This window comes from Chaetura pelagica, unplaced genomic scaffold (genome assembly GCF_000747805.2).
Source record: "Chaetura pelagica isolate M959 unplaced genomic scaffold, ChaPel_1.0 scaffold425, whole genome shotgun sequence".
Lineage (NCBI taxonomy): Eukaryota > Metazoa > Chordata > Aves > Apodiformes > Apodidae > Chaetura > Chaetura pelagica.
Window position 1 is genome coordinate 2,796,347 of NW_009953205.1, and position 16,229 is coordinate 2,812,575.

The 16,229-nt window shown below is 38.3% G+C and overlaps 1 protein-coding gene across 1 annotated transcript; it reads left to right on the plus strand.

Moving 5' to 3' along the window:
- Positions 1–7,400: 7,400 nt before the first annotated feature.
- Positions 7,401–12,119, plus strand: SNX20 (sorting nexin 20). The gene is made up of 3 exons (XM_009997447.1): positions 7,401–7,566; positions 8,714–8,865; positions 11,389–12,119. The coding sequence occupies exons 1-3, from the start codon at positions 7,401–7,403 to the stop codon at positions 12,055–12,057; spliced, it is 987 nt and encodes a 328-aa protein (XP_009995749.1). The 3' UTR covers positions 12,058–12,119.
- Positions 12,120–16,229: the final 4,110 nt, after the last annotated feature.

Sequence of the window (16,229 nt, forward strand, 5' to 3'; positions counted from 1 at the left end):
TTTGCTCTCAAAAACCTCCCCCAAATGAAAAACCACTAAGGGTTGGCTGGCAAGATGGCCAGAGGGGTTTTGGCCACAACAGGCCCCGGGACGCTGTGTCTTTAGCCCCCCGGTACACGGGGGGAGGATTTCAAATGTCCCTCAAGAACACGGGCTGCGGAGTCACCCACAGACTGCCCGTCAGTGTCAAACGTGGCTTCAATACCCATTTTTTTTTAATACTTTGACTCTCAAGAAATGCGAGTAATGCTACTGAATATTTGATTTAATAAAAGCCCAGTGTAGCTCTTCCTTAACTGACCTACTTTGGAACGTGACTGTCATCTGAATGCTATTCTGTTTTATCCACTTAGCATCACTGTTTTTTATAAATAGTGAACTCTTCTTAAATAATGAATGAATGAGCTTCAGAATAGAAAAGAGTTGCTCAACAGGACAGTTACAAGGCTCTAGTCATGCATTCAACATTTCCAGAAGACCAGGTTTATTTTTAGAGATTTTTTTTTTTGTTTTAATCATGTAGTTTAGTTCTAAACTAGTGTTATAATTTTAAAAACACTTCTGAAATGTTGTACTGCTAGAAATGGACTTCCTACAAAGAAGCATCTTTGAAAAAAATAGCATATGGTCGTGGCTGTAATAATGCTGACATGCAATTAAACACTTTCCTACTTCCTTAGCCTCTTTAACATTCCTTTAATACAGGTTTTTATGTAATTCAGTAACATGCAGTTCAACTTGAGCTCAAGGAAAGGCTGTTTGTTCCCTATAGATGCCCAGAATCCAGAGACAGCTGGTCAGCAGACCCAGTGCAGTCCTGACCAGGGCTGGGGGACCCAGCTGGGAGCTGCGTGGGTCGCTGCCCCAGCAGGACATGGGAAGGCACAACACAAGCTCTTGTCAGGGTGGGTATGTGCAAGATGGAGAGATGCAGTTTGTGCATCAGAAACCAGCAGGAGTTGACTGGAAACTCCTGAGGAAACAATAATATTCCATACTCTGGAATGAACACTCACACTATTCATCTTACTTATTATTTTAAAAGAAGAATTCTGTTTTAAATTAATGCTTAATTTTAAAAGAATTAATAGCAGTGAAAAGAGACTAAGATTCATGCCTTACATTTCTTCATTTTGCAGGGCATGTCATAAACCCAAGTTATGCTCTGCTAATCCTCAAGGTGGCTATCTATGCACAGCAGCTGCATTTTCCTCCATTTGTAGAGCTGCCTTTTATGCTGCTACAAAATGCATTAGCCTGTCTGCTATAAATGCTGTTATCCCAAATTTCATTATGTTTACATTTTGGATATAAATAAATTACAGATGGCATGTGACTATAATTATTAGCTTAAGTACACCATAGTTATATCTGAGAAGCGAAAGGGACAGAGACACTATAAGAATTAAATATCAAAGTACTCTATAGGAATAACTACATATGGAATACCTAATAACTCAAAAAACCAAATATTTAAAAACATTTCTCTAATCCATGTAATTATGTACTTAGCCCTCCATGATTTCAGCAGAAAGAATGACCAGCAAAGGCCATTTAGGAAGTCTTGTCATTCTACAGCCAGAACAGTGCTTGTGAAATTTAACCCAAGCTAATATCCTACTGACCCACTGGGCTTGCTAACAGCTCTGTGTCACTGACAGCCCACAGATGAAAGGCAGGCCAAGACTGTTATTTACTCTAAAGCTCCTTCATACTTCAGATGCATAAAGGAGTTGTAAAATGGTAACAGGGCTTTTGGCTGTGTGTTTTGGCTGTTACGTTTCTTTCATGTTGAAAACCCCATCAGTAACACCAGCATGAGATATTTGCCATTAAATGACAAATTATTTCATCAAACTACACTCTTCTTAAAAGAGACATGTTTTGTCATAATGAAATATGGTAAACAAATTCCACTTTCAAATGACACAACACTGTACAATTAAACATGATACAAATAGCATGGAACAGAATTTAGTGCTGTGCCAGCACAGGAATATGGTAATCATTTATCACAGCATCACCCCAAAAGTACAGGATATTCATGCAGAACAGCTGAATTTTTCCACCACTTCGGACATGGAAATTGTAGGTATTTATCCAGCTGCATTAAAAAACAGGAAAAGTTCTCATAGAAGCATCAAAGACAACATTACAGCACTTTCTAAATACTAGTTAAGTGATAAAATGGGACTTGGATAAATATATTAGGTATTTCTTCCCCCTCTTGTTTTTTATCATTATCTACAGCTCTAATGAAAAAATTGGTAAAATAAATAAGGATTAGTTACACAGTTTGGAATCTGAAAGAGAAAAGCAGCAGAGACTCTGTGAGGTTGCCTGAAGCTGTATTTTTTAGAACAGAACCTGAGGAGTATTTTGTGATAGGGCTAATGCAGCCACATTCTTTTACAAAACTAAGACCTTGCTATGCTTATAATAAAATACCAAGAAAATCTGGCAGTAAACTGCAGTTTGTGTATAACTCTGGTTTAGCTCACAATTTTTCAAGCTGATACCAGCTTTGTATTCTGCAGTTAAATATTGTGTCTGTCTGAGTTTATGTAATCTATCTGATTGGGAAAATGTGAACTGCCCAAATCAGGGTATAAATCAAGGCAGCCCCTTCTGGCTCTTTAATGATCAAAAACAAACATGGTCTTTCAATTCAGGCATCCTTAACACAGCATCAGAAGGCTGGCTCATCTAGTGGCTGGTTACCAAATTCTATGCATAAACTTTCATGTTAGTTTTCCTAAAATGAGTCCTTTCATCTTAAATCTGTATGGACAACCTAGCTCCTATGACATCCACTTTTATGCGTTGCAGAGTGATGATTTTAAGCTTACTTTACTGCTATGCCATTGCAGAGGCACACGTTTTCCACATGCCTTGGCAGATGCATTTTAACACTCTTCATGCCTGATAAAGTCAGTGCTTTCACAGAATACAATTCCTCTTGAGTGAGGAAGTGCATGTGGATCCCTCTTCCATCACTGACAATCACAGAACATGCTTTTCCGTTAAAATTTACCACATTTTTATGAATAATCAGATGAATTGATGGCATAAGAGCACTGTGCCCATCTCTCAAAATGGGACAGTGAAAATCCCCCTTTTCCACTGCCTAACTCAGCACAGTACTTGTCCATTGGAACTGGAATGGAGAAAGTACAAAGACAGACACCAGCTACACATTCTACTAGCAAACACGACTATGCACTGTGGACTTTTGTTGAATGTGCTAATCAAGTAGACATGTAGGAAAGTAAAATGCTGCCAGGCTAACAACACTAGGTCCCAGTGAAGGGGTCAGGAGCTGCCTGGACCAAACCTGAGCTCATGGGAGCAGCATAAGGAGCAGCAGCCTGCTAAACCTGCTGTGGATGTCATAGCTCCTGGGCATGAGGAACCTGTTCAGGAACTGGCTGTGACATAACAGCTGCCTCCAATGAGGCAGACAAAATTCTTGCAGAACACCATTAACTTGTAAATTATTTCATATCAGCCAGCCATGCTCATAACAACAGATTCCACTTTTCTTTAATCATCCAGGTTAATTTGACTAGGACTTAATTATTCTGAAATAATAGAAACCAGAGATCATGCTTACTATCCTGAAGTACATACTTTCCTCTTTTCCCTTAGCTTTATCAAGGGCAGGACAACAGCACTAAGCATCACAAAATACATGGCTTTTTGGCAACACATAAATTAACAGATTCAGAATTCAAAGCTTAAATACATCTGTGAACTGTCAGCATGAGTGAAATGCACTGAAATTCCCCTTGGTTTTTCCTCACAATTGTAACCAACCCCATAAATCTAACTTTAAAAGAATTAGACTTGAGCCAGAAACCCATGCCTTGTCTACACTTAAAAGGGTTGGCTGGTACAGCTACACCTTAGAGCTGTATTGGCAAGCACACATCCCTTTTCTGGTGTAACTTAAATCACTTTCTGTGTGGAACATGCTAAACTGGCTAAAGGACTCTGCCAATAGAACAGCATCAACACTAGGTCTTTTGCCAGTATGGCTGTAGCTGCATGGGAGTGATTTTTCATCGTTCTGACAGCTATTTTGGCAAAACTTCTACATTTAGACTGAGTCCAAATAAAAGCTGGCATTGTTTTATGTTGGAAATAAAGCAGAAGAGAGGCATTGCCAGTTTATGGCCCTGGTTTTACATTATTTTAAATTGTTTGTTCCAGAGGAATGTGTGGGGCAGGATCCATGTGGTCCTTTGGATGATTGCCTCCCACATTTGTGCTGCATTAAAATCACTTGGTTTTTCAGTGAGTGAGCTTTGGCAACAGAGAAATTACATTACTAAAAAAAGATAGTGTCCGTATTATTTCCCCAGAAATAGCTGTCCTGATGCTTTAAAGAAAATTTCCACAGTGAAGTAAGCTGCCATAGGAATCATCAGGGCCAAAGGATATGTGGATTAATGCTTCATTCTTACTCACTTTGTCCTCAGTTCAACAAAGAATTTAAGCACAGGATTAATTTTAGGCACACATATAAGCCCGTTTCAAGTTTAGTAGTAATGTCATATATGATAATGCTCCTTTTTGAACTTTAATTAGGCAGATATTTGAAATTAATCATATGTTTAAGCACTGTGTAGAATGGCGATTTCTGTCAGAAGTGCAAGTTTACAAAGAGTGAGGCTAGTTATTGTGGCACCATCTGCATCTTCTTTCCTGAACTTGATGTTAAGTCTGTATTTTAAAGATGTCTCAAGGTGCTTATATTTCCACACAGCCACATTCACATATTTGGCTGTTTTTTCCTGATCTCTCTTTTGCTAAGTGGATTTTTTTGTTTGTTTGAGGGTTTTTTGTTTGTTTGTTTTTTTGTTTTGTTTTGGTTTTGTTTCAGAAATCCATACAGAGAAGTTGTAATCTATTTTGGGACTGCACATACTGTTCAACTCTTTCCTCTGCCAGACTTTGTGTTTGCACATGTAATCCTGACACGGGGGCTTGCACACCTGCCCTTGCTGCTGGAGCTGCCCTGCAGACACCAGGCCGTGCCTTCCTGCACACAAGGGCTGTAGGGGCAGGTAGGAAAGCTGCGTAACCCGGCAGCACTGAACCAGTAAGCCCATTGGACGAGGAAGTCTGATTTAATCGAGGCTTCTTCCTTCCTTTTTTGTAAAACACAGTGTGTTCCTGTTAGAAGAAAACACAGACATGTTTTTCTCCATTTTGAAAATGCAGGCAGGCTTTTTGTGACCTTGTACAGCCACCACAACTGAAGTTCTGCAGCAGCTTTCAGGTGAGTGTTTTGTGCACTTCGCTTTCACTGTTTCAACTCAGTGCAGCAGCTGGAGTGGCCACCACCCTGAAACAGACCAGGATGGGTGTCTGTTTGCAGTAAAATTGCCTCATTTGTTGCAGAGTGTTTGTATTGTTTTGGATTTTAAAATATGTAAAAATAAATAGAAGCTTAGATAGAAAAGCTCATAATGATTTTTAGCTGTGAAACTGTTTATAAGAAGTACAGGTAGTTTTCAAGGCAGATACATTCAAGGCAGAAGACTTGTACATTGTAACATTCACTTCTGCATTCTTCTGTTTACAAGTGTGTTGTGTTTCTCTGGTGAATATTGGTTTAAAGTAGTATTTTTATATATATGTACCCACATATATATTATGTATATAAAGTTAAACATACAAATAAAGATATAGAAAATACAGTTCTGCTTATAAGGTTATACCAATGTACAAAAAGGTTATAAATTAAATTTGTTCAGCTATTTGCAGGCTCCTCATTTAATCTACTATATTTGAGCTTATCTTTACATTAAAACCAAATATTTGCAGGTTCATGCTCTTGGAATAAACTGTCATGATTTTCAAACGACTGAGCAGTTAGACAATAAGTGGCTACTCTTCATGTTCAAAAAGCCAATCTAAAAGATCAATGAGAACTTTCCTCTCCTAGTCTGAAGTCCAAAAACAAGGGCTTCCATGATGCTCTTATTACGGACGCTGACAACATGTGTGCACTTGCTTATCCAAGCCAGGCAAAGGAAGCTTTATGTTAGAGTCAAGTGGTTTGCACTTCCATTATTTCCAGTGGGGGAAGTAATTGCTTTTCTTTTTATAGCTTTGTAATTTCCCAGAAATCAATAGCCCTGCTGAAGGAGTTTCTTCACCTCTCTATCCAGCGTTGCATAACTGTATGGTACACAAGTTGAGGCCAAATGATATGTAATAATGTCCCTGTCCTAAACCCTCTTATTACTCAACAACCACTTCTTGGGCATTATTTTCACATTTGTAGCAGGAGGACTTGTTTATTTTAAAGTAGGTTTTTATGTTATTTGATTATCACCCGTTGGCTGAATTGTGAGCAGCAGTTCTCTCATGCTAACAGAACACAGCACCTGGGAAAAGTTGTTAGGATCCTCTTACAACTTTTTCAACTGCTAGTATAATACAGTGATGTAACAGGAGGGTAAAAAACAAAACAAAACCAAAACAAACAAAAAAACCACCAAAAAAACAAACAAAAAAAAAACAACCACACACAGAAAAACAAAACAAAACCAAAAAAAAAACCCCACAAAGCAAAACAGCATCCTGGGGAGTTATTTAGGTGCCAGAAGGGACAATCTGGTCTATGGAGTAGAAGTATATTGTTTTAGGCATTTTATCAACATGTGGTAAAATAGTAGTCCTTGCAGAACAGACATACACATATCCTACAAGCACAATATAGAGATTAAAAAGACAAGAAGAGGGAAAATTATTCTGTAGAATAATTAGAAAACTCAGTTCTCCTTCCACCTAGCCATCCCCAGATTCAGTTGCTTTATTCTCACAGTACAGAAACAAGTCTCTAGAGAGAACCTGAAACTATGACACTATAGATATCATCCTATTTTGCCCTACCCATTGTGATGAAGAACAGATGTCAAGTTTTGGAGTCTGGAGAACAATAAATTCTGGCGGTATAAGAGAGCCAGGCTGCTAGTTATTATCTCCAAGATTTTAGTTCATCTGAACTGTTACTTACAAGCTTGAGGAAAATGCAAGATGAAAAAAATTTGCCCCCACTGAAGTTTATGACAAAATTCTCATATGTAAGAATGGAGTTCCCCACCTAACCTTATTTATCATGACTCCATATGTTTTCATGTTTGATTTTAATCTGCCAAAATGATATTGAGACTTTCAGTGACAATAGTTATAGGAATAGTTCTTCACTGGTAGCTACGTAGATACTTCTATTTATTACTTCAGTTTTTATGGAATTGCAGTTGCCCTTATACACACTCACAGAGAATAATGAGTAAGTCAACAAAAACGACAACCAGACTGGATCCTCTAAAGACATGCTACTAAGAAATGTTGTATTTTCTGTAATCTTTCAGCAATAATTTGCAATGGACAAAGACTCACACTGCACGGCAGAAGAGGAACTGTTGGAAGCTGTAAGCAGAATGACCCCATTTTCTACCACAAGCCCATGTGATGAAGAACAAAATCAACCCAAAGCTGAAATTTCATGTAAAGTGAGAAAAGAAAAGCTACAAAAAGATGTCCTTCAAGGTTAATGCTATCCTTTAATTTTATTTTTCATGTAGCTATTTACACCATTAATCTTTTATATTAAAACCTTTGCTTTATTTATTGCAGCAGCAGTCCAGATTTACATGGCTATACTCCTCTGAAAATAAGCCTTGTAGTAATCATGTAACAGTAGTGAAACAGATGCACATACACAGAGTTTTCCTTTAAAATCCCTGTGCCTAAAATGTATTCCAGCCTTAGGAGCACGCTTTCTGTACATGGCAAAATCTAAACTCCTTGGCAGCATGAGCAAGGCAAGACTGAAGCTAATCTCAAGCACAGGCTAATCACATGCCTTATGAAGAGGCAGCACTGCTACTATGCCTAAGATTGCTGTCATCTATTATGAAATAAAACACTATATATAATCCAATATATATGTAATCTCATCAAGATATTCAGCCTGCAAAGATGCCCTAAACACCACCTCTTCTAGGAAATCTGTGCTTTGAAGGGATTGAGCTAAACCCCAAAGACCTTGATGATTGAAACTGTATGGCCAAATGATTAAGAACAAGTAGAAATGGGGCCACTGAAGGAGTACTGTGGTGCCTTTCCAATACTTTATCTTTATCCAGCTGTTGTTTTCCCATTCATTTGTTGTCATTCACCTCCATTTTCTGAATGTTAGACACATTGCAGACTGACTTCAGCTGACTACATTGCCCATTGAAAAACAAATATTCCTTTTCTTTTATCCACTTTGCTAGCCTATATGCCACCTGATGAAAAGTGTTGTCAGTAGATTTGAGAGATAAATCACCTCTTCAAAAAGCTACATGAAATTTCCTTGTAAGCAAACTCTTCAATCAGCTGTCCTGTATTTATATATATGCATGTGTATATATGTTTGCCTGTGTGTATGATACAATACTTCTTGGCTTCTTCTATACAACTTTGTATTCTGCGTCCGATTTGGTATCTTTCAAAATTTCACACCACAATAGCTTTCCTCAAATAATCTGGCCCTATCTTTATTATCAGTGAAATAAATTATTTTATCAGTCTTTAGGTCTTTCTCTTACAGCAACAGAAATCCTAGGCTCTCCTTTCACAATAAATGCATAAAAGTTTTCTTTCCAAGTGCAAAGGTTATAATCTCAAATACTAAATATGTTGGTTTTAGGTTCCAGTCCATCCTTAAGTCCCAACTCTTCAATGACCACTAAGGAGCTTCAGGAATATTGGAGGAATGAAAAACGCCAGTGCAGACAAGTCCAACTCCTTTTTGAAATCCCATCCACCAGAATTGTAGAGCACCACTTATCTAAATATGTGGTAAGCTAAGAAATTAATATGTAAGAAGACCATTAATTTTATTCACTCTGCAGGGGTCTGCACAGCACACAGCATGCCTCACTACATGAAAGGCATACCAAGGGCCAAGTTTTGCAAGCCATGATCATACCCAGGAGAACCTGCTCTCACTGATTGTATGAGTGTAGTTGGTGGAATCTACTCCTAAATAAAACCTCTGACACTCAGTTCACAAAATCTGCAGCAGTTGAATAGTGATATCAAGTAAATTAGTAGCCCAGACGCTTGTCAACTATAAAGAAATTCACACAAGTATAAAAACATCAATATAGTTACACTTCCACTGAGCTAGCCTGCTGTAGCAACTGTGTTGCATTTGTATAACTTCCACATCAGATATTTTTATTAGCACAAGTGCAAAATTATTTGATGTTGACAAACATGAAAACATCCTTCAGTTAGATTGCTTGGGATCACTCCCCTTCCCTACCTAGACCTCCATTAGGTGGCATATTTCTGTCATATTTTTAGGTTGAAACATGAGTAGGTGGGACAACAACAGAAGGGTTTGCATTTTTGTATCTTTGCTCACAGTGCTAACACTTCATTTTTATTTCTGATTCTGCTCCTGGCCTCCAGGAGGACTGATACAGAGCAAGTCTCTTTCAGTACTCCTGTGAAATTCAGATAGGGATATTTGCCTTGTTTGCAACAAACTCTGATATCTGTAGATCAAAAATGCTAAGAATCATAGCCGTGTTGCTGATACTGGGTGATGCAGCCTGGTAGAATTTGAAGCATCCTCTGGAAACTTTCCTAAGATCTTGCTGCATGCTGTACACACTTTGTTAGATGCTGCAATGCATGCATATACTCAGTGGTATCCAGCTTGTTGAAAAGTTAAAAATTATTTAGGTAAAACTGTATGAGAACAAGAATATTCAGCATACCTGTAAGTAGTTAAACTAAGCCATGTCACACACCTAAGTAAAAAGATTTACATTACAACAAAATTTAGCTAATTTGATTTACAGTCTAATTAAATGGTAGATCTTCCATTTTTTTATGCATGCTCCACAAATAAAAAAAACAAGTACTTGTAAGTTATTCACTTAGCTGCCCTTGATATAAAGATAGCTTTAAAAATTACTCTTATGATTCTTTTGAATATGTATCAGGCATTTATACACTTTTCAGCAGGGAGCAGGACAAAGTACAGGAAAATGTCACAGTGCTTACAAATAAAAAGAGATCAGAGAAGTCAGCTCAAATTTAGAAGCCTTTCAAGGAGTGCTTGTGAAGATCATTTAACGAAGATTAAAAGAGATCATTTCTCTTGAAGGAAAAACAAGGAAGATAATCAGACATACACTAGTGTTAGTACTGGTTTGCACCCTTCAACATCACCAAAGAAAACAACTGGTATGAGTAGAACTGCTCCAGTTTCTATATAATTCAGAGGAAACAGGGTGAAGTTGAATGTGAACATGGTCATGATGAGAAGCCAGCAAGGTAAAGAGTCTGTATCCTTAGCTGGTGTACGGTGACAGTTACTCTGGCCTCAGTGGCGCTGCACTGCTTTACACACATTAGGGATTTGACCCTCACTCAACATCACTATGCTTGGATCAGGACCAGAAGAGAACACGTATTTTGCACAACACATATTTTGCAGCTATCATATTTATTACAGTCATTTTCAGGCTAGTGAAGAGGTGAGGAAGACATACTCTTGAGTACACTTAATGTAGGACAGTGTTGCTGTTAGCTGTTGGTAACGGCTTTTGGATAGCAAACAGATTTCTGTAGAATTGTTACATTATTTTGCATTACTTATATGCCAAGTTAAGTTTGAATAACAAGACAATGAGTCTTGTTAAGTGGAAAACAGGCTTTGGAGTTGCTCCATCTTATTTTTGCACACACCAAATATTACTGCCAAATACTCCCTCTTCTTCACAGCATTAACAACACCCCCAAGTCCCTAGAAATGTCTGATACAAACAACATCTGACTATTACGACCAATGTAAAAAAGATTACATTCAACATTCAGTCTGGGAAATCCATTCTGTTCACTGAAGATGATTAATTGCAGCAGCCATGGCTGTTATAAACAAAGTACAGCTATAGAAATGCTTTGTAAGTGATTATATGTGCTTCAGTCTGTTGCTAGTTCATCATTCCCAGCACCTTGCAGGATGGGATCTGTTAGCATATTGTTTATCTACAACTTATTTACGTGCTAACATTAAGTCTGGTGACAAAAGTCCAAAACAGCAGGAGGTAGGAATTATTAATTTGATGGCTGCAGACTTCAAAGATCAGGCCTGTACTCAGCATGCAACACAATCTCTGATTTAGCAGCACTGTTATAAACCAGAGGAGTATACAGGATTACACAAAAAAAATTAGTGCAGGAAGGTTTTGGCTAGTGGAATACACAAGCACAAAGCCTTTTCAAAGCAAGAACAGGCAAAATCTGACTGCACTAGGGCCATAAATTATCCTTCTCATGTTTATTTTTCTCTTTCATTTGGTTTAGATGTATAAAATCATCGTTTTGCAAACAGGGAGTTTTGACAGCAACAAATCCATAATTGAACGGCGTTATTCAGATTTTGAGAAGCTGCACAGAAATCTACTGGAAGAGTTTAGTGAAGAAATGGAAGATGTGAGTTTTCCAAAAAAAACTCTAACAGGGAACTTCACAGAAGAAATAATCAATGAGAGAAAATTAGCCTTCAAGGACTACTTGAGACTTCTATATTCTATGAAATATATCCGAAGATCAAAAAAATTCATTGACTTTTTAACAAGGCCGGAGCTTCAGGAAGCATATGGCTGCCTGCGGGGTGGCCAGTACACCAAAGCTCTGGAAATCCTTTTAGAAGTCATTGGTCTGCAGGAAAGGCTGACAAGGCAGAACCCTGTCTCCATTGTCCCAACTCTCTGTGCTATCGTGGTGTGCCACAAGGACCTGGAAAACCCAGCAAGTGCCTTTGAATATGGAGAAAAAGCTCTGTCACGCCTTCATGTGCATACCAGCCACAGGTATTATATCCCATTGTTAGAAACAATGATCGCTTTGGCATATGAACTTGGCAAGGATTTTCTCTCTTTGCAAGAAAAAGTGGAAGAATGGAAGGCAAAGAAAGATCCTGTACGGGTTTTTACCCTGAAAGAACTCGCAGTTCGGGAGTATGTACAATGAACATAAGAAACCATTTCCTTAAAGAGCAAAGCTGTCAAATCTTTTTCCCAGACACAAACTCTTGAAAGAGTAAGAACTGGAAGTCACCTTTCATATTCAAAAGGGACATAAAGATTAATGTTGGAAAACATATTTACTCTACAGATATGAGAAGCACCTAAGCTATTAAGGTTTTAGAAATAAATTTGCAACAAAAAAGTCTTCTATGATTTGCTCATTTAGAACACAACCTATTTCGTGTGAAAAGTCAGAACAGGAAAAGAATAATGCATGTAAGAATCTGCAGAATCAAAGGCATTGCTTGGTCATGCATAGCTACTTCCTTTCATTGATGCAATCTAAAGGATGCATCTTTGGACACTGAATGTAGTTTACTCTTCCAGCTGAAACCTGGTCAAACAACACTTGCCATTTCTGAGAGTGATGGGATTGGGCCTCTTCCCACTGAAGTCAACTGCTGTGGGTGGGAGGACCTACAGGGAAGGTACACAATCAACTTTGGTAGCAGCAAAAAATACAAGAGACATTCATTCCACCAGAGATGAGGGAATATGCCTAATTTCCCTTTTGTAGCAGATACAGGTTTATGACTTTCAGTGAAGGTGAATTCTTGTTTGGGCTGATCTTTAAGTGCACCACTGACTGGGGTAGAAAATTCATATCATGTGCACTATATACATAATGGAGAGGAACCACAAAAGGTTGCTGTTGAGGAGAACATCTGGCTAAAATAATGCTAGCATTTAATTCTTATTGTCAAGCTGTGAGACACATGGTTAACAGACAGCCTGTGTTAGGCATGTGCTTCCCTGTTGCCTGTCAGAGGTTTATGTAAACTGGGCATTGTCTTAGTTTTACAGACTGATACACCATGCAAATATCATCTTGGTGGCACTGTGATATTACAGCTAATTCTTTCAGGGATCCAACCCACATGTACAAATACTAAGCTTGTCCTGCCTTAACACTGCTGTGCAAGCTTCTTAAGAGCCAAAGAAGTCTCTGTTTACCTGCTTCTGTAATTTCCCTCAACTCTATTGTCTATCCCATATTTTTATTTGAATAATATATATTAAATTAATTCTCATAGATATTCTAATTAACATGTCATGCTTGCATGGATCATTATTCTCTGCTGAACATAGTCCACTGAGTACTTTTAGGCCTTCATTCCAGGTATGGATACTGCATGCACTACAGTGACACTATTAATTAGGAATAACTGTATTAACTTACCTCCTAGACACATAAAAGAATAAGCTAATTGAACGTGCACTGAACCTGAAAAACATTGCTGTGCATTGTTACTAGAGGGATGGCTTGGAAAAAATACAGAATAATAGGAACAGCTAGGCATTAGACTCTAAATACATGGATCATTTGTTATTTGACAATTATGATTTTTGCTAGTTATACCAGAAGAATTAGAAGTAATCAAGTAAGAGATGTGAGGACTAATCTTCCCACAACATACCATATTGCAGGACAGTTAAATGGATCACAGATAACACCTTCTTAGAGGATCATGTCTGAATCAGTAACAACATGTCAAAGAAGAAAGCATGTCTAGGGTCTGCATCACACTCCAGCGAGTCGGAGTTGAAGCAGAAAGGAAACATGGCTGTCACACTACTCTGTCTCCACTGCAGTTTGTTGTCAAAGAGCAAAAATATACGTAAAAATAATCTCACTCTTTTTGCTCCCTACACTCATTGTGTGCAGTGTCCCAGGCACAACTGCCCTACTGAGTTTTGTGTCCACAGAACGTCACCTTACAGCTGACTACAAGATTAGAGGGTCCCTATAGTGCAGGCTGTCCACTAGAAGGTAGTAACTACCACTACAAGTAGTTCTATCCTACAAATACCAGGAAAGCATCACTCATGGTAATGCTATTAACTTCTAATCTCTGAAGGATTAACTGATGCAAAGCTAACCAGTTTTTGTTGGCACAGCAGCATACACTAGGAATATGAAGAGGTGTTATTTGGCTAAAATAAAAAATTGCATAATTCAAAAGGCCTTAAAATAAATAGTGCTACCCCTCTGTTCCCCACTGTTTTGTTGATACAAGCAAAACTTCTTCTGAGACTGTTTTTCCATATAATGTACTATCAGAGTTTTGTCAGAAAACTCTCCTAAAATAAGTGACTTTGTCCCTATCCACCAGTCATCTTTTATTATAGAGGAAAATGAATGAAACAAATACAGGAACGGTATAGAGAAGGAACAGTGTGTCGATTGGATAAAGCCCCAACACTGAACTTCTTTAATGGAGAGCCTTTTCAGTGGGGCATCTGTGACAACCAGTTGGCCACAATGTCTTTAGAGGTACCCAGGAAAAACATCTCATCTGCCTCACTCAAAAAGTGAGTTTCTGTTGCACTGAGACTTCCAGCCAAGCCACTTCATGTCTGAATCCACAGAGCCTACAGCATCTATCATCAAAGAGGCAAAAAGTCTAGTGTTCATAAAATCAGTTCCTGATTTCATTACTATTATAATATAATAAAATTAAAATCTGACCTAACAATTCAGCCTCCCCCAAGCAAAATATATATGCATCCCCCTCCTAGAAACACAGCCAGTGACCTTTAGATTTACTCATTTCATCTAAGATGACACCAAAAATCCTTTGAAAGAGAAAGCTAGTATGGTGATGGCAGTGACTGGTGACCCAGAGAGCCTGAATTCACCTGGAGCTCTGCCACAGACTTGATCTACACTTTGCACAAGTAACTTAACCTCTGTTCCCCTATTTCCTTTGCCCAGTGCTTCCCCAGTAGTTTCCTCATTCAGGTTTCCAGTACCCACTGAACAGAAGAGCTGTGAAACTTGACCAAATAAGTTAACTCCAACATTTACCTTAGAAATGTTAATTGGAATGGAGGCAATTTTGATTTATACAAGCCTATTTCATTTCTTGAAGATATCTCAAAATAGAAGAGAACTTACAGGCAGTGAATTTTCAAACCTGTGTGCTTGTTATTGATTGCATAGTCTCTTGCTAATGCAGTCTTATTTTAGAATCAGACATTACTTTCCCTATACACTAGAGAAGTCACAAAATTTTGTATTTATTGTACTGGACTGTAGTGAGACATGCTGGCTCATCAGCTTCACAGGCAGACAGTTCTGATTTCTTAGCTCTTTACTCTCACAGACTGGTTGGACCTGTCCAAAGAATTCTGCTTTCATTTACTCATATTTCAAAAGTTACCTCATGCATATTCTTTTTCACTTGATTTTTACAGCAAAGTGAGTGTTCAGTAGTTACATGTTACTAAACTAAAAGGTAATTGCATTCCTGTTTCCATACTGACGCTATTATCTTCCACTCAGAACGACAGCCTGCAAGGACCAGGCTCCCTCTACCTGTACATGTGACTTTGCCTTCCATAGTTAAAAACGTGTAGCTGGGCAGGGCAGATTTCCTGCAAGCAGTCAGAGAAAATCAGTCTCTTTCCCCATTAACATTGCACCCCAATGCAGCTTTACCATAGTGGCTGCAGGGCCTCCATTCACATATTGAATCTGTTCTGGCTGTTCCGTAAGATGTATAAAAATTACATGGTTGCTCTCTACCTGCCACCACATCTTGTTTTCTCATCTGAATAATGTTTTAAGAATGGCTTAAAAAGGAAATAGCTAATATTATAATCCGTATCTGTCTTGCTCTGTCTACTGCCCTTCCTTAACTCTTACTAAGAAGCCATTAGAGAAACAACTAAAATCCTCATGCACTCTCCATGGGGTTTGCACTTCTTAGAACTCCAATATTTCTTTCCACTGCTCTTGTCGTCTAAACAAGAAAAATCACACAACCACTACAAAGTACCATAATGCTAGCAATCTGTTATTCCCCACTTCTCTCAACAACAGCACACAATCCATCAGAACTTTTCAGTATGATCTTACTCTTCATACTGTCATTGACACCTCTGAACCGTACCTACAACAGATAGCAATCCAAGTATAAATTATTTACCTTTTTTCCCAGAAAAAAGGTCAAAAGGAAAACATTATCCAACCACCATCTGCCTAGCATGTCTAACAAACCACAGACTGCATACATACAAGCTAGAAGAAAAATTAAATAAATTCTAGGCAGATCATCTCCAAGAGTCCACAGAGAGTTGTAGTATGATCTATTGAGCTTTGCCCCATTTCCA

Excerpts from the sequence above, each read along its gene's own strand:
- SNX20 (XM_009997447.1), top strand. The coding sequence starts at position 7,401 with ATGGACAAAGACTCACACTGCACGGCAGAAGAGGAACTGTTGGAAGCT. Across the intron at positions 7,567-8,713 it reads ACAAAAAGATGTCCTTCAAG|GTTCCAGTCCATCCTTAAGT; the intron begins GTTAATGCTATC and ends TGTTGGTTTTAG. Across the intron at positions 8,866-11,388 it reads ACCACTTATCTAAATATGTG|ATGTATAAAATCATCGTTTT; the intron begins GTAAGCTAAGAA and ends CATTTGGTTTAG.